Consider the following 19,767-nt stretch of genomic DNA (forward strand, 5'->3'; position numbering starts at 1 on the left):
CTGGGAAAAACACCATTGAATAGAGTTATATGACTAAAGCTGAAATGAGAGAGGCAGCTTCTCATACCGGCAGACCGCCATTTTCAACAGCAATTGCAACTTGAGTGCTATACTACATAAATCCACACAGTAGTATTATGTATCATTTACATAAAGTGAGTGCTGGTCAAGCCGAAGTAACTTTTATTACAGAATTTGATTTTCATGTTAACTAAAGTTACCAAGGTTGGCCCAAATATGCTCTCGGAAGACTTATTGTATACAATTTTTAAAGGGGAATTTTCCTCCAAAATACTGGTATATGTTGCCTGCACAGAAAAGGCCCTATAATTGTCAACTGATTCCCTGTGGTTGAGAGTAAAGGGATGTTTTCTTTAACATTTCTGAGAGTACAATTAAATAACCTGGTTTCTCCCATGTCTGAGGCACCAGGTTAGACACAAGGTCATACAAAGAGCAATCCATGTGGAGAACCCATATGATGCCTGCATAACAATCCTAGTGGTTCCAAACAGAGTGTAATTTCATTTGGAATTCCGTGTCAGTTCAGCTGAGCTTGAAGATGCAAGTGCATGGTTTTGTGTTATGCTGGCCCTTGTTAATTTGGCATCACCAAATGGAATAAGAATGGAAGTGAGCATGCTGATGTCACAATAGATCACGTGAATACTCTGAATTAGGCGATAGTGAGCACAAGTCCACCTGAATAAGAGGAGGACACAGTGCTCCAGGCTGAAAAGACAGACCAAACAAAATCATTCCACAGTATCTGGTTACAATAGACCACCAGCACGAATATCTAACAACTGCAAGGCTTAGGCAACGGTTTGTATATATGCATCATTAACATGATTGTGATAGCACAGTTCTACTACGGAACACAGGCATAGAAAATATCGACTTTGGGCAAAGACAATCAGTCTTTAGCATAAATTGGCTACTACTGGCTGTTCGGGATTTTACACACATTTAATTGGGCAGTTGCATCTATATTGATGGTGTAACCATTTTATAATCAGGTACGCTTTTTGCCCAGGCAGGTGCTGCTGCTTGACAAACTAGCAAGGTCTAAGTAAGGCTGTTTTAATCGATAACTGGAGTGAAACTGGGTTAGAGAAATGAAAAGCACAGTCTATGATTTTTTGATAAATATGTTTAAATTGTAGTGCAATCCAGAAGTACACCAAAAAAATAAAAGTAAAACAATCACCAAATCAATCCATCACTTTGCATCACTGACGTCTAACTGAATAAATTGACAGGGTTTATAGAAAATGTCATATAGCATCGTTGTCCAGCTTTTTCTTGAGAGTAGGTAGTTAATTAGTAATATAATTTAGATAGATAAGCCTGTGGGTTAGACTTTACTATAACAGTGATGTCAAATAATTACCTTACAATAGCTCCCTTGCAGGCCTCCAATTGAAAGACCTGTCATATGAAAATACAAATTGCCTTTTTTCAGTTCCTGAACAGACATCTAAAATGGACACGTGGATTTGCCTGAGTGGTATATCCTGATAATTTTCTTTGTCTGTATAATATTACAGATCATTTCATGGAAAACAGACATCATGGCATCACAATACATCTTTCTTCCAGAAAATGTTTAATTCTTTGACCTTTAGGTAGAAACTACATGCTTACAAAAAAATAAGGCTTTGAAGTAGAAATATCCAACCCCCCCCCCCCCCTGTCTTTTCTTTCTTTCTGCTGTGATCTAAACCATGCCTTTTTGTTCTGGATGAACAGGTCATCTGGCTGTAATTGGTATTCTATAAGAAGAAAAACAATGTATCTCTGCTAATAACCAGATCTCTATCTACATACATTTGGATAAACACCACACATAATAATTTGGCAATAAGAAAAATTGAGAGAATGCAGGTTTGTGGCACTAACCTGTATCGCTGATAGTCATCTTCATCCTTTTCAATGCTAACCAGCCCATTGGGACATGCCTGATTGCCAAGCAGACTTAGGTATTCCAATGCAGGAGCTGCAGAAGCCACTGAGTCTAGAAGATGGTCCAGGTCAGTCAGGTATCCAGACAAATTAGGTTAAGGATAATAACCATGTTCTTTAAGGTTAGAACAATAGATATGTGGAATTCTCTTCCTGAAGAGTTTGCTTTATCAGAGTCTGTACAAATGCTTTCAACAATTTCTGGATTTTTTTTTTTTTGTTTGTTTGTTTGTTTAATTTGAAAAACAGATTATTCATATATATTAGTGAATATGAAGGGGCATAGCTTACTTATCGAAAAGGAAATCTTACTGCCATTTTGGAGCCACATAGAATTTCTCTATCCCCTCTCCCAATAGTGGCAAAATATGAAACTGCTGAAAATTAGCATTTTGCCTTCTTTTGGATCAACGGCAGTAATACAGATATGTAAAAGCCTGAACTTGATGGATTTAAGAAAAGCCATTTGTTGTGTGTTTTGTTTGCTTATCAGCAGCTTTAGAAAAATCATAGCAGTAAAATACAAATTGTGAGACGATTTGGAGTTTCATTGGGTGAATATAAAAACATTCAGTTACCGCTGTATATGCAGTTTTTTTTATATATTTTTTTATTTTAAGATCTTATTAATTCTGCAAAAAAGCCTGACATTATTTCTTTTGATTTCAGTTCACATCCACAAAAAAAAGCTTTTGTTTCTATAAGAATGTGCAGTACCCAGGCTCACAAGTTATATCGAGCCAATTCTTGAACTATGTTCAGCTGTAGTCCCTGCTCACATTTGAGCTTCACTGCATACTGTCAATATACCACTAGAGGGCAGTTACACAGGATGCTACACATACAGTTTGCTCTCTAATGCATTTTATGTTATTCTCAAAGAACCTATTACCGACTGTCTTCTGTTTTTAAGATGTATTTTGGGTCCGTACATCACATATATATTTAGGCAAAATACAGCACAGGTTCTTAAGGTTACAGAAGTATATTTAACATCTGCATACAGTATAGGAAAAATGAATCTTCCACGTAACCGGAGATACATCTTGCAATTACATTTTTGATTGCATATAAACCATGAAATAAAAAATGTTTAAAAAGTATATCTCCACAATTACAATACCCCAGTAAGATTTTAGAGGTATAAACTTAGAATAAACTAAACTCGCCATACAATCACAGTTCTCTAGCATGCAGTTTGTGAATGTAACATTTGGCATCCCATGGTTTTTTTTCGGATCCTATCCCTTAGTATTTTTACATCAAGGTAAGTCGCCATCAAATTAGTGGATTTTAAAAATTGCACTTCAAACTATTCGTATAGATTTATAATAGTGCCAAACTATTATGTACCACATCCATGTCCCATTATAGAGTAAAACTATGCACTACATACAACAACGAGGCACTCACATTAATCACAGGTTTACAATACAGTGCAGTCATATATTACTTGGTCACATTTATTTTAAACGCTACACTTTTAATATTATCATTTTTATACAAACGTCATATTCGGCGGCACTTTACAATTTTCAAAGGGGATATAAAACAGCAAATAAAATTAGTGTGGATGGAAGGAAGAGGTGACAAAGGTCTTGGCTCAGTCTTAAAAATGATGCCTTTTTACTTACCCAACAAAATGTTTTCAACTAGGTGATAGAAAACACCTCCAGACTGATGACGCACTTAATTAAACTTGTGGGCAAAGCCACTGCAGGGCCTTTCTGCCTATACAAGAACGGTTCAGTGTCTGTACTGGAAGGCAGGTTGGCAGAGCCGTTTTTCAGCTGACATGTCCCCTTACAGTCAATCTATTGTCTCTAGTCACCAGTGACACGCAAAGCATATCTTCCTTCAATGGCTCCACCAACCACCTTTGTGTTTTTTTATTTATTTATTATTTATTACTGGTATTTGTAAAGCGCCAACAGATTCCACAGCGCTGGTTCATACTATGTTTTGATGAAGAACACTGTGTCTATTTATTGTTGCAGGATTGTTGAAGTACTGTTCAAATAAAATGATTAAGTGCCAGAACTATTAAATAAATGAAATCATGCAAGAGAACCTATGGGCATTTCAAGAAGGCTGTAACTGTATATTATAAGGGGCTGCAGGTGTATGCATCAGTCCTGTATGAGGCCACAGATATGCAGTTAGACAGGAAACCTTAAAGTTACTTACACATTGGTTATTTTAAATTCACCAACATATAATACATTTGGCTTGCAATCATTAAATGAGCATTCCGTGACATGGAAAACCATAACTACAGATCACATCTGAACACCAGGGCCTCACAAGTTAATGGTTAGTTATTGACAACTGTGCACGTCAGTCAAGTCCCCCTATGATCTGAGTAAATCATACAATTACTATAGGGCTGCCATTTATATTAACAGGGATTAAGCACCGACATACTTGGGATTATTTAAACTGTAGCTAATTAATATAACCTAAATTACAGAATACCCTCAACTGAAGCATGCTTTACTTACACTGTTCATTACTATTCCACAAAACTAGCAATTCAATAGCATTGACTAATAAATGACAAAATAGAAATACAACGTTTATTTTCCTGACCCTATTATGTTACTGCGAAAGGATATTTGGTTCTTATTGAGCGTCAAGGTGTGCAGGCTTGGAAGTGGTGGAAATGAAACATGATTTCCCAGCTCATTGTTGTCCAATATCAGCTCCTCCAGTGATTGAAAGCCTTCCAGCCCGTCCAGGGACCTAAAGCAATAAAGAGATTATGTAATCAATAATCAGCATGCATTAAACAAATCAGTGCAATGTTGCAACCAACAGTTAATCATAACACAAATACAGATCAATTCCATAGGAACAGACATTCACACTATCGCGCATGACTTCTTTTTTTGTTATCTGTAAATATTTTTTTTTTATTTTTTTTTTTTTTAAGAACAACATAGTCCAGTCTACCACTTTTTACATGGATACCGATCTCCAATACATAGAATTTGGGCTCCCTTCCCTATAATGTTCTGCTTCCTGCAAACACATCAAAATTCAGAAGTCCCACAACCATTAACAGTTACTATAATTGACAAGCTAGACATTGTCGCATTGAGTTTGTCGTCTTTTTATTTAAGAGGGGATTTTATTTCTCTCTCTCCTGTTTTTTTTATTTTTTTTGGCTTTTTTTTTTTTTTTATTACCACTGTAACCATGAGGGTCAATGAGTAAAATAAAGAATGACCTCTTATCCCCAAGTCTCCAGCTATAGTCAGTGAGATGTATTTGTCATTGTCTGGCATCTTTAGGCACCTAGACTTTCCTGGACTCAACCTCCATTCCCAAGACAAATAAGGCTGTCACAGTTCACCTTCATTCCCTGGGCACAAATTTAAGATGTCATCCATCATACATGCCCGAGTAAATATCAGCCACCCATTTTGCCTACTCCCCTACAATAACAACAATAACGACAACAAACAGAGAATGCGAATGGAGTTTTTTTTTTGTTTTTTTTTAATTAAACGTTAACCCATTTCTAGCCAGATAAGACACATTTGGTTATAAAGGTATAGTCTTCCTCTATGTCTATTCGAGCTCTCTGTTCTAGGCTCATTGGAGGTTCTCTGGGGGTAAGCACTGCATCATGTCCAGTCAGTAGAACATATTTGTGCACTATGAGGGCAAAGCATAAATCACAGTGACAGCTGTGAGGCTCAGAGGGAAGGACCATGACACTGAGTTAGGTAGTAGTTGTAAATAATATTGAACAGCTTGGATGCCTTAACTGGCTGACCGCCAGAGACATGTGCAATTTATTATGGGTGGTAAAATTAATAATGTAAAAAAAAAAGCTTTATTGCTGTGAACATCACCACACAGGACATCATTTTAGGTGCAAGTGGTGGACGGAATGATAAAACACAAATGATAGAAACGTGAACTAGGTATAGATAATCATTGGTCTTTTTTATTGGTAGTTTTTTATGTAAGAAACACTTGCAGATAATTCAAAGTGAATTTCAAATGTAGGGCCAAATTAGCCAAAATGAACACTGAAATGTCATGGAGAATTTTTTCTAAATCTGCAATTATGGCCAAAATTTTTACATTTACTTTGAATTCCCACTTCAGTGAATAACCCCTGTGTTCTTATTGGAAAAAGCACAATGCAGATCTCAACCACATTTACCCTACAATCTATTTTACACCATGGCCCACCCCTTCCACCCACGTCTACTAAATCATGACTAGAGCCACAAACGTCAACATGGAAATGACAAACCATCACAACGTATTGCTGTCCCTCTGACTTAAGCAGAAACGAATTTTAAGTTTCCACTGTAATTAACCCTATCCTCGTTAAGATAATTATGATCAAGCTCCTTGTCACAGCTAATTTTAGATAATCACTGCCTTTGGCTTGCGCTTCGCCCTCATTAGCAGTAAGGGGGAGCGCCAAGGCGAGAAGTTTGTAGCATGGTCAGGGGTACCAATGCAGTTTTCACTGTTGACAAATGTTTTTTTTATTATTTAAATTAGAAAATATATTTATATGTATAATTTTTATTTTATTTACACATACATAATAAATATATATATACACACACCAGGTAAAACAATAGGCTGTACAGTAGCGGATTCTTGTAGGGAAAACCAAATCTAAACAATGTTTGTGGAAAAAAAAAAAAAAAAATTCTAGTGGCAATAATCCCATTTGACACTGCACATTCTAATGATATTGTTTTGTTTTATTTATTAGTATAAAAAAAAAAAAGAATAAAAAATAAAATAAAAATCCATCTATCACTGGAAGCAAATCGTTGATGCACAGCTGTAAACTGCCTGTCAGCGATATGAGCTCTGTCACACTTTATCTCTGCCTTTCTTGTACACTGTATTTATGTGTCTGCCTTTTTCTCTTTCATATCTGTGTGTCTGTCTCAAAACCACACCCCTCAAAAACAAAATATATATATTTTCCATACATGAGAATATAAAAAGGTATTTATTGTGTATAGCTCTGTGTGTCAAAATTCCAATTGGTAGTTCTTTTGATGAGGAATACAAAATCTACTACCTACCATCTAGTATGCGAAGACATCAGATGATATAAAATGCAAATCAATATCTGCTTTACACTTAAATATGAGAAATGTACCAGATATTTATGGTTACACTATCCCATTTCAAATGGACTTTAAATAAATCATCATTATATGAAGTTATATCAGAGTCTTACTTGAGAAGTGCTTGTTGGATTCACTATTAAATGGTGGCATTCAACCCCCACTAACTTTGTCATATGTTACCACTAGCCAGGTTAAATTATTCCTGCTCAGGCCTCTATTTAATATTTTTGGATAAGATTTTCAAATTATTGAAAAATGTTTGGAGAAAGGTTTCCAATTATTTAATCTTGTGAAAAATATAAATATATAAAATTACTTTTTTTTATGTAGGATATCTTTCATGAGATTTTAATATTTGGAATATATAATTTTCCAAAGTTTATCCAACAATATTAAATTATTTAAAAAGATTATTAAAAAATATTAATCTAGGCCTCAATCAGTTAATTCACATGGCTAAAGTCCTATTTTGCTTAAAATTTGATAGAAAGCTTAAAGGTACACTATGGGCATCAGAACCAGTACAGCTATGTCCCTGCATACTCTGAGAAAAGGCAGTATTTATATTGTTGCCTAACACCACCTCTAGTGGCGGTCATTCTGACAGCTACTAGAGGGACTTCCTAGACAAGGTCATGCAAAGATCACAGCACTGATGTTCAGCATCAACACCCCTTAAATGGAGACACTGTACACTCCCCATAGAAATTTATTCACCAATGAAAAGAGGCTGATTGGCTGCAGCATGGCACTTGCCACGCATGTGCACTAGCCCCCCTTCCCCTCCACGCACATGCTTCCCTGTGAAAAAGCATAGGATTGGCTGAGATCATCAGCATTGATGATCTCAGCCAGTGAAGACAGGATGGCCACAGCACATGGCATGGACGTAAAATGGTTTATTTTCTTACTTCTGGGTGGCCCAAACATCTAAATATGTGGGCTAACACTAGGATTAGGAATATATGTTTGCATTCCTAACTCTTTAGTATTCATTTAAGAAATCAGTTAACTTAAAGATGTATAACTGAGGGCATTGGTATAACATGAATGCTTGTGAAGCCAACAATATGTCTTGGTTGGAAAGTTAAGAAAAAAAAAACAAGCAAGCATTTGTGGGGGCAGCAATTTATTTTACTAGTTGAATGTGTGATGCTGCATGTCATAAAACGCTGAGGCATTAATTTCTAAAAGGGTTAAAAGTCCATCTCTATTCCTCAGAATGGGAACTTGCAGCAATAAGACGCCTGTCAGATTGCTCACAGATACCTGTCACGCAGGCCGCAGACTTTTCACGAGCACAGCATTTTTGAGCTGCGCTCAATTTCATAAAGTCGCATGGTTACTGAAACCCTCAGCCGCCTTTCCCGTGCTCCTCGACAGAAGATAATTAGTTTTGCAGAGTGTGGGGCCTTTCTCCCTGTCCCCTGGTTCACAACATGAGTGAAGGGGAGAGACAGCAAGGTAGGCAGAGCGAGGCTGGGTGTGACGGGTGAGTTATAGACTGCCAGGCAGGATTCACAGCTCTGTGTGCTGGGAGGTTAATATTCTCACATGTCATTAGGTCTGCTTGCTCCACTGATGGCTCATTGAATCAGGCAGCAAATTATTCCCTCTCTGCTGTAGAGGACACCACACTTCAAAGGGAAGTTGCCTGGGTCAAGACAGCTCTCAGCTTTGATTAATGACTTAGGATCAGTAGAGGTTTTTGGTTGGTAGGAATGTGACTGAAGTTCTTGGCAGGGCTGATACCTTGGCACTGGGCTCTAAGTGCACACTAAACCTTTTTCCTCCATGCATGGCCCCTGCATAACCCTTAGCCCTCTTGCGGTAATGTGCATGCCAAGGTACCATCCTTTTTTTATGCAGTTTACCCATGAGCGAGGGATCACCCTGCTTATTACATCCAAACCTTTAATCAACGATCAGGTGTATAAGCGGAATATCATTATGTGTGCCACTATACGTGGCGACTTTGAAAAACAGCAAAATTCTTATTTGATGAAAGCAATTATTTTGAATATTTCACTTTTTGTAAATTTAGTATAGGTCATATATCTTTATATTTTATATTCTTAATTCTTATTTCTCTACATGCACTTCTTATCTTGCTTTTAACGTTCTCGTATTTTTGCTTCACAAAACATCTAGACAGGGTGAGCCTAGTCCTCACATTTATGTTGTAAATAGAGATTATTACGAATAAGAATATGTATATGTATTTTTCCCACTCCCTTTGTAGCTCTCTCAGGATATAGGGAAATGTATTCCTGTCTGATTTATCTCAGGGCACAAATCATTTGTCTTTCAAACTTTATCTATATTTAGATTCTATGTTTAGACACCGTCTTACTTCTTTTTCAATGATTCGGTGCTTTTATGTCACTTTTGCAAATATTTTCGATTTGTAAGATTTGGTTACATGCATTAAGAAACATGTTGGAAATTCCAATAACACCAATCACTATATTTGTTTTGATTTTATTCATTAACCTCTTAAGGACCAAACTTCTGGAATAAAAGGGAATCATGGCATGTCACACATGTCACGTGTCCTTAAGGGGTTAAAGGACCACTATAGGCACCCAGACCACTTCAGCTTAATGAAGTGGGTCTGGGTGCCAGGTCCACCTAGGGTTAACCCTGCCTGCTGTAAACATAGCAGTTTCAGAGAAACTGCTATGTTTACAATAGGGTTAATCCAGCCTCTAGTGGCTGTCTTATTGACAGCCGCTAGAGGCGCTTCCGCGCTTCTCACTGTGATTTTCACAATGCTTTCCTATGGACTGACTGAATGCATCCAGACGATGACGTCGGAAGGAGGAGGAGATACGATAAGATAAGATTTTAACCCCTTCCTCCCCCTTCAGCCCGGCAGGAGGGGGGCCATGAGGGTGGGGGCACCCTCAGGGCACTATAGTGCCAGGAAAACGAGTTTGTTTTCCTGGCACTATAGTGGTCCTTTAAGCATTTGTGTTCGTATTTCCATATTTATTTGCATTGTTATAATTTGTATGACACAGATTTAACTTCTGATGTAAAAGGAGTCTTTTTTTTTTTTTTTTTTTTTTTAAACAATTAATGATATATTTGATACTACCATTGATCCCCAAAGTACAGCAGTTATTCATAATGAGTGATCACAAGTGCTATATAAACTGAGGGGTCAAATTAAGACAATCACCAGCCTCTGATGAAGTGACCCTGCCGAGTCATAAAAAGCGTAAGGTTTTACGGCAGCAGCCGCACAAACATCCAGAAACCGAGTCCCAGTGGAACGCAAGTCGGGTGAACAAGGTGGAACGCACGCGAAGGGAGATTTACCTCTTCCCCAACATCGAGACCTCCCAGCCGACCGGAGGAAAGTGTACCACCACTATTCCAGCAATCACTTGATCTTGCAGACTCCAAAGGACCCTATAGTTGCTCCATTCCATTTGCACCTTTGTGGGTGTATTTTATCTTATTTACAATACATTTCAAAGTTTTTTAATGGAGAGCACTATGGCTGTTTGTTCTACATTTCAGATCACAGAAGATTTTATCACTAGAGATCTGTGTCTGTGATCTAAGAGTGATTGCCATCACATTATATCTGGGAAAACAGATATTTCTGCATTAGACCACTTCATACCATATTGGTTATATAAAAACAGCTTTGGATACAATATAGCTTTTGTTATTCCTTTATAGCAGCAGTGAATTGTGCCAGCTGTAATACTGTTACAAACAGACTTTTTCTGTATCCCACAAACTCTATATGTAGAGACTTTATTTGGACAATACCCACAAATACTCCTTATGCTCATAAATACTAGCTCTGTATGTCTATGAGAGGATTAATATAATACATTTTTGTGTTCCTTCTTTCGTTCTACTAACCCACCGTTTAGTCCATAGGCCGCCTATCTGCTAAATCTTGCCGATTTTATTTTTGCGTTTTCACGTATTGCATTTGATTGTATCCACTTGTGCATATAAGTAGGACGACCAAATGTTTCTGTATGTACACATCTAGCCAAAGTAGTTTTATGCTAAATTCATATGTAGGCTCCACTACCATAAGTAGAGACGCTTTGCGATATTAAAGTGATATAGATATTGTATCAAGCTATTGCTAAGGTGACCCATTACGTGTAGGATATTTTATCCCTATCTGTATACATTCATTTTCCGAGCCTTTATGTGGCTAATTATCTGTGTGGTAACGTATCATTTAACGGGGTAGAACCCTAAAAGTCTCTGTCTATTCAATTTTTTCCACTCAAACCAGGCCAGACCTGTCTGTCCATTCCAGTTATTTTCGTATCGGCCATAATTGTGCAGTAATCCCAAATAATGGTGCACTGCAGTAAGCTATAATACATTTTTTTATTACACAGATAGAATTGTTAAACAAGATTTTGCTAACTTTTTCATTCATCAAGTCAAAAACATGCCTCTACTGGGGAACAAAAATATGAAAACTTCATTAACGGTTTAAAAATTGCAGATACAGGAGAATATATTGGCACTTGATATGTTAGGATGGCAATATAACAACATAAATAAAGTAGGCTGGTTGAGGCCTTTATTGTTAAATCGGGGTTATCCATAAAACTTGTCTTTTGATGTCCATAAAAAAAGAAATTAAATAGCTACATAGATAATAAATTATTCACTTTAAAAATGGCATTAATTAATTGTTGTGATTATAGTAGCACTATAAAGTTGTTTCATGTCAAAGCCTGGAGTGCCTTTACAGCATTTTTATAACAATGGTCATCATTCAATGGTAGAAACACTTCCCATCACTGGAATGACACATGGCAGAACCATGTGCAGTTGGTTTAGGGCAGCAGTGCCCAAACCGTAGATCCCCAGATGTTGTAGAACTACAACTCCTATGATGCTTTCCGTGTCTCTGCATGCCTTTAGAATGACAAGGCATCATGGAAGTTGTAGTTTTAAATTATCTTGGGAACTCCTGGTTTAGGGGTTATAAGTTACATGACAGCTACTACACCACAGTGCTCAGCCAGGACTTTTACTATAACCCCTACCAATGACCTTGACCAAGGCTCACCCTAGCCTAGCCCAAAATGTATCCTAATGACAATGTTAGCAATGTAGCAAGTCAAACTTCCTCACTCAAACTTGCTATTTAAAACTTGAAATTTGCATGATGTATACAATCAAATACATACAAAATATATATGACATTGCACCCTCCTAAACATCATCTGTTTGTAAACAATTTAAAAAACAGTTTGAAGCTCAGCAATCAATGGGATGTACTTCTTCACATGCAGAATGCCACATGCAGTGCTATTCTATTTATCATGCATGGTTTGACACTTTTAGACTTTAAACCACATTTTTATTTGCTTCCAAATAAAATCCATGAGTATTTGCTAACGCATTGAATTTGTAGATTTCGGAGTTCCCAGTGCTTAACTAAGCATGCGCAGAACTGTTTGACAAAATACATACTAAAACTGGAATGTATACATATGATGATGGAATACTTCCAGCTGTAGTGGTTATGGTGCCAGAAGGGCACTGGCATACTCCATGGGTTGGTGGGCAAGTCAAATGCTCTGCGACATAACTGGGGCCTGCCGGCACCACCTTCTCTGCTGCCGAATGCTGCAGCACTGGGCCAAGCCCGGCAGTAAAGGGCTTAGTTCAATGAGTGAAAGCGCTCAACTGATTCTCTCCGTCAGTGGGTCGCTTAGCTCAGTGAGACTAACAGGAGCTCCGAGCAGGAGTTTCCAGTTCCACAAGAGGCTTTGGCCTGTGCCTGTTACACCCCAGATAAGTTGTCAAATCAGCTTGACCACTTACCCTGGGAGGGTGTCAGGGTACGCCTGGCACCATAATCACTACAGGGGGCTGTAGTGGTTTAGTAGTTGGAGAGTTCCTTTAATGTTCAGCATTTCAAAAGAACATGATATCTCTACCACGATACTCTAATTGCCTTTGTGAAAACTAGTTTGTAATCCTAGATGCAGACAGTGCATATTATTGTATAACAGAGAATTGTTTTGTCACTTTGGGAAGGGAACCCATATAACTGTTAGTTAGAATCTAAAAGTGACATACTATGTATGCTCAAGATCGCACTGTAATGGGAGAGTGTAGTAAAGAGATAATCTGTCTTAGATTTCTGTGTTTATGCAAGTAAAATAGCACGAAATAAGGGAACACTGAAAAGAACGTTAAGAACAATAATCAAGATCTGCAGAACAAGTTTCACTTTCTCTCGGGTCCTATTATCAGTTCATCCTCATTTTTACAGCCAACAGATTAAAATGCAAGCAACGCAATCTTTGATCACCCCGTTTGCTGACACAAATCCTTTCCACACCCCCAATGTGTTCTGTTGAGGTAATTAGTACTAATTAAAAGGTTTCCAACAGCCTTTGGTTCTCTTCCTCCCCCTGCCTCTCTCCAAGGAAAGCACTTTGTGTCTTTGAAATGCAAGAATCACTCACTCTCTGTTTAACTCAGACGTCAAGTGGACTTGTGTAGCTCCATTATACCCAAGGAGGAAAACACAGCTTCTCTTTTCAATAGTATGCACTGTGTCCCTGGGTAGTCAGGCTTACCAATACAACATATGCTGGGCTCACAAGAAAAGAAGCACTCCTGCGTGAATCCGCTTCTGGGCACTCCGCAGTGTCATACATCGTCAACACCAAAACAAGGCCGGAGTCATAAATAAACAGCACACAATGTACAAATGGGACAGGATTTAAGAATGTGTTGATCTCCTTCTTCCAGATCTCAGGGGAGGGGGGTTGGGAAAGATTAAAATACCAGACGGATGGGATAACAATGGTACTGCACAGGTTAGTTTCTTCCAAGGTCATAAACATGCACATATTAATAAAGAGGGTATGATTTTTCCATATTCTCTTTTTTTGTTCTTTTCCCAAACTTGGGTTAGGAGAGTCAAGGTTTAACATATTTCAAGTTTTCTTCTTGATAACATTAGCAACACAGTCATGAATATTACAAAACGTTAACAGATCAGCCAACAAAAAAGCCCCAGGCTATCCAATTCAGGAAGAAATCATCCTTGAAGAGGTAGAATGATAGATTCCTAGGTTAAAGAAGGTCAGACTGCTTCAAAATAAAGCAAACACTTAAGAGGGAAAGAAGAACCAGTAATACTCCTAATCTAAGTATGTTCTGTTTACATAGAGAAGATAAACTTGATGGATGCAAGTAATTTTTCAGCCTAACATCTGTTATTGCTGTTGATCCAAAAGAAGGCAAAAAAATAAATAAAAAAAAAACAAAAACAGTTTGAAGCGCAGTTTTGAAAAAACTTGCAATAAACTAGGGAAAAAATCCTTTGTGACCTGAGAATGGCAGTTAGATTTCTCTTGTATCAAGAAGATGTTACCCCACCTTTTTAAAAAAAATTAGATTCCTGATTATTATGTTTTTGCAAGTATTCATCGAGTTGCTGTTTAAACATCTGTACAGACTCTGATAAAACCACCTCTCCAGGCAAAAATTTCACACCCTTATTGTTCTTTCAGTAAAAAATAATAAAAACATTTCCTTTGCATTATACTAAATCTCCTTTCTATCAGTCTAAATGCGTGACCTTGTTTCCTATGTATGCCCTGAATATATTTGTATAAAACAAACTATCATATCCACTGAGAGGTTTTTCTAAGCTAAACAGATTTGTTCCATTAGAATCTGATACAGGAAAACACTTGTAAAGGACTGATACATAACCACCACTGTAAATTTTTAAAACTGTCAAATTACACTCTGCATTAAATTATCTTTCTGGTGATTATAGAATTAAAAAATAAAGGTGAGAGGCTGTTGAAACTGGCGTAATGTGACATCAGTAGCATGATGACATCGACACACACACGTTGAATCATAAATGGGGTGGAGACACAACACTTGGCGTCTGGACCGATGGGAAAAGCAGCTAAGGCACGAGGAAGGACACATTCTGTCTCTGTATCCCCACAAGGGTGCTCCTGGGATGCCATAACAGCAGGTACTCTGACATATATGTACCACTGCTCACATAGGCGCCATCCATTAACAAAAAAGTAAACATCACGCTAATGTTTACTTTTAAACTCTTATCATCTTATTAGTCATATAATATTAGAGGGACACTATAGTCACCAGAACAACTACAGCTTATTGAATTTGTTCTGGCGAGTAGAATCATTACCTTCAGGCTTTTTGCTGTAAACTCTGTCTTTTCAGAGAAAATGCAGTGTTTACATTACAGCCTAGTGATAACTTCACTGGCCACTCCTTAGATGGCTGCTAGAGCCGCTTCCTATCTCAGTCTTGCCTAGTGTGCATCACAACATATCAGTATCTCCCCCCTCTGCCTGCAGATACTGAACTTTCCTCATAGAGATTTATTGATTCAATTAATCTCTAGGAAGAGATGCTGATTGGCCAGGGATGTGTTTGACTTATGCTGGCTCTGCCTCATTCACAGTCCTTTGGGGAGGCATTGTGATTGGCTCAGAACAACACTTATGATGATGTCAGCAGACAACCTCTATTCTGAGCCAGATAGGGGCAGAGCCAGCAGCTTTAGGCTTGAATACAAGTAAGATTGTACTATATTTAGGGAGGCAAGAGAGGGCCAGGGGGGGCTAGATGGTGGTTTTAACACTATAGGGTCAAAAATATATGTTTGTGTCCCTGACACTATAGTGCTCCTTTAAATAACCTGTAAAGAATATAGCAAGTAAAAAAATAATAATAATTTTATATGATATGGGGATATTTGTTGTCTTAGGATGCCTAGCCTCGGCCCAAATCAGAGTCCACAGGCCTAGCCCAATCCAAAAGTTGCACATTATTTTGGGGATTGAGTTATCTTGTAAGGCCCTTAATCTATATATCATCTCTCATTTTTGTTTCTGTTTATGCAGTTCTAGTCACACCTTCCCTGGCTGTGACTCACATAGTCTACATGAAAAAAACTTTTTTTTTCTATCAGTACAGTGTGTTTATTTTAGAAGTTTTTTCTGTTAATTGGATAACACAGAGGAGGTTCTAGCAAGCTATTAGTGGAGGAGGAGATACATTCAAAACTAAACAGACTGTGCAATAAAGGGGGTTTAAACATGTGATTTCTCTTTACAAGAAATGTGTAGGGAGACTGTTCAGATGATCTATATACCAAAAGCACTCCATTAAGCTAAAACTTCAAATTGCTTCTGACTCCACGACTAACTCTACAACCCTGTTTTCTACTGATGGTGATACCAGGTCACCTAACTTCTATTGCTGGCCTGACAGCCCATTATGCTTACAATAGCAATGGACCCATAGAAATGATGTTGTCATAGAATTTTTGAAACGTGCTGACTTTTTATCCTGGTTCTACTTTATTATCTTAGTACGGTGATGTGCAATTTGTATTGTGCACGTATACAGAATTTTAATTTTTCTTCATGGATTTTTAATTTATAATGCATTTCAACGTGACTTTGGCAGTGGCACACTTTAATTAGGTTTTACTTAACCTATTTAGACAACCTATTTCCCTTCTGTTTGTTTTTTGTTTAATTCCATTAAAAAAACACACAAACGTACATGTAACTTAGTGCTGGATCAAATCTCTTAATGCAGCCTGAAGTCATTTTTATTTATTTATTGCTGGCATTTATAAAGTGCCAAAATATTCCGCAGCGCTGTACAACTGGGGGAAAACATAAAATATACACAGACATATACAAAAGCTAGAGAGGGCCCTGTCCGTAAGCTGAGACCTAGCCAATAAAGCTCTTTAATACAAAGTTCTTAGCTAGATAGTCCGTGAGTCATCGATCCTTTTGCCCAACCACATGCTTCTCATAGAAAAGTATTGATAACAAACGGCACATGTACAACTATACCTGTAAATGTCAATTTTCCACGAGAAGCGCTGAACACACAGGTCCCTAACCAGCATACTTTGCACAGTGACATAAGATGTCAAATACATTTGAGTTATTGAATCTAATTGTGCCAGACAAGCATAGCTGGCGGCTATCTGACAGTCACTAGTAAGACTGGGTATTGCAAAATTTAAACAGTGCCATTTCTCAGAAACAACACGGTTTTGTTTTGCAAAAATGAGGGGGCAGCATGTATGTCCTAAAATCACTTTATAAAGATTTTGTTTGGACTGTCAAAGGAGATAGTAAAACCTCCTCCGTCCTATGACATATGTCACAGAAGCGACAATCTTATAGCAGCAGTTCTAACCAAATGTATCCTGGAACCCAGTGACAGTGAGAATACATGCACTCTAACATATGCATTGAGTATAAGCTATTACTGTGCTTAGTGTCTCCCTTAAATAAAACTTAAATTGCTATAAAGTGCAAAAAACAGATTAGGTTAGTAAAAAAAAAATCACATGAATAAACAATGGAATTACACTATAAAAGGTCAGCAGAATCTGGTAACCTCTTTACTGCCTCTCTATTCCCCAGCAATCCCCAAAATACTGAAGAAAATTGGATTAGACAGGTAAAAGTATGATTCTCTGTAACAGAGAATTACTATCAGGTGTTTACTTAAAGACTGCTGTTCAGTCAAAACGCATAACAGGTCTCAGTAGCAAAATGAAACCAAGAGAGCATTGGGGTTAAATGAACCTCTGGGAGTGTGGATAGGATCATAATAAAGTCCAAGAAAAGGACTAAGCTCCCTCGCTGTCATTTAAATACACTATCACTTCTGTGGAGTCAAATAGCAACTTCAAACATATTTCGATTGGGGCAAAATAATAAGATAACTGCTAACTGCAGAAATCAGACTTTTGTTTTTTTTTAACCAGGTTAATTGTACTTTCATTTACCTTTTTTTTTTTTTTTTTTTTTTTTTTTTTTTGCTTCTACGAAGATTGGACGGATAGCAAAATAGCATATTTTCAACAAGCTTAAGGTTGCGAGGAAATTAAAATGTCATATATTGTTTTTGTTTCTAAGAGATGAGGGGGGGGGAAAAAACACCTTTTTAAAAGGAAAAAAAAATAAGTGCATGATAAAGACTCCCGAAATGAGTGTGTCAACCTGGCAGCTCTACTATTCTTACCCCCCTTCTCTCTTTGACAGATAAATTATTGAATCACAGAAAGAATGCTATTAAACCCCCCAGGTTACAGAGTGTCAGAAACAGTTTTAAAAAGATCCCCCCCGTCCCCCCCTGTTCATCCTCCAAAACAGCCAGTGAATCTCACTAATGTGTGTTTATCATGTATAATGAGACAAAGGTAATAAAGAAAGTACAATTGCGTACAGTGTAAGATGAACGCCATCTCTCAAGACACCACGGCTATTCATGGGGAATTATGATGACAAAAAAAAAGCTTTCTTCAAAATGGAATTCAAGTGAAATGTAGACAGAAATTAGTTTTCTTTTCTTTTTTCGTAAGGTGGTTGATGCACATTTGAAAAGTGCATTAGGAGGAAAACCAGAACTTTTAGGTCAATTATACTGTCAGTGGGTCTGAAATGCAGAGCTAAGCTCAAAACACGGAGCATAATAAGGCAGTTAAAGGCACGCAAACACAGAGCAGGCCAAAGAAATCATGAAGAGTTTGATTTCTTCATCTTGTGTCAAATAGATATTCCGGGAAAATAAATATATACAGAGTAATAGCATCAGTGATTAGCCCTAATGCACCAAGTGAAATATACTTTTGAGATAAAAGGTATGGAAATTGCAAGGATAAACTTTATACAGGTAAACTGATGCCAACAAACACCGGTTCTCCTACTACTATCGCATTTAAACATTTAAACTGTTTGGTGCCTTGCAGTTCCTGTTCTGTAGGTTTAAGTGGATCCCTGTCAGTGCTTAAAGGGACACTCCACTGCCCAAGCACAAAATTAAAAAAAATCACTGTTTAGTACATATACCCCAATGAAAACATCCATGAATTTAATTATGCATTTTTGTATTGGGGGTATATCTAAAAACAACCTGCAAAACCTGAATTTCTCTTGTCTGCTGTCTTTGCCAGTCCTACCCTTAACCCCGCCCAGACTTTCCCAGCTGTCCAATCACAGACTTCACAATGCAGCTCAATGAGAAGCATTTGCAAGGCAGGTGATCTGGGCAATTGTCTGCCCTTTGAGTTTAGCTCCACTGAGCTAATCAAAGCATCCAGAAACAGGACCAGTTGTCTGATTGAAAGCCAAGGGGATGTAACTAGGTAAATTCATAAAATTGTTAATTTCTATTGAAATCTGTACTTGTTTCAAAATGAAAAAATAGTGGACACCCTCTTCACATTTAAAGCTTTTCGGCAAGCTAAATCGCTTTAGGATTCAGGAGTGTAACTTTAAGGTCACTTTGGTTATCTTAAAGTCTGACTACAGTGTCCCTTTAAACATAACAAATACTTACAGAAAATCAAGGTATTTATAATTATGTTATAGAGTCCTGTCTCCTTTTAGGGGTAAAGGGAGCCCCGTTTGCAACGTTCCAGGTATGGCAGGAGTGGGCGAGAATTCCAGTTGTTCCTGTATTTCGTCTCCCAAGCCAAGGGGTACAAGAAAGGTGGAAGCTTCTATTTAGTTGGTAATCTTATATAATTTCTCCTTTTTAGAGACTGTGAGTGACCTAGAAGCAGTCCAGTGATAGACAACACCTGCCCCCCAAAGCTTCTCAGTGACCTTTAGACTCTAAGCTCATTTCAGCA

General features: G+C 37.6%; 1 protein-coding gene across 4 annotated transcripts in view; it reads right to left on the bottom strand.

The window, feature by feature from the left end:
- LRMDA (leucine rich melanocyte differentiation associated) overlaps positions 1 to 19,767 on the bottom strand; it is a 750,926-nt gene that overhangs the window by 280,873 nt on the left and 450,286 nt on the right. For 2 of the 4 annotated variants that reach the window (XM_063435369.1, XM_063435368.1), the window contains exons 3-4: positions 4,576 to 4,707; positions 1,903 to 2,037 (exon numbers count right to left, since the gene is read on the bottom strand). In XM_063435369.1, the coding sequence (XP_063291439.1) occupies positions 1,903 to 2,037; positions 4,576 to 4,707 (267 nt within the window). Of the gene's footprint in view, positions 1 to 1,902; positions 2,043 to 4,575; positions 4,708 to 13,672; positions 13,773 to 19,767 lie in introns of those variants that run through there. The other 2 variants (XM_063435370.1, XM_063435367.1) reach the window with 2 other exon arrangements.

The sequence above is a fragment of the Pelobates fuscus genome, chromosome 10, assembly GCF_036172605.1.
Source record: "Pelobates fuscus isolate aPelFus1 chromosome 10, aPelFus1.pri, whole genome shotgun sequence".
Classification (NCBI taxonomy): domain Eukaryota; kingdom Metazoa; phylum Chordata; class Amphibia; order Anura; family Pelobatidae; genus Pelobates; species Pelobates fuscus.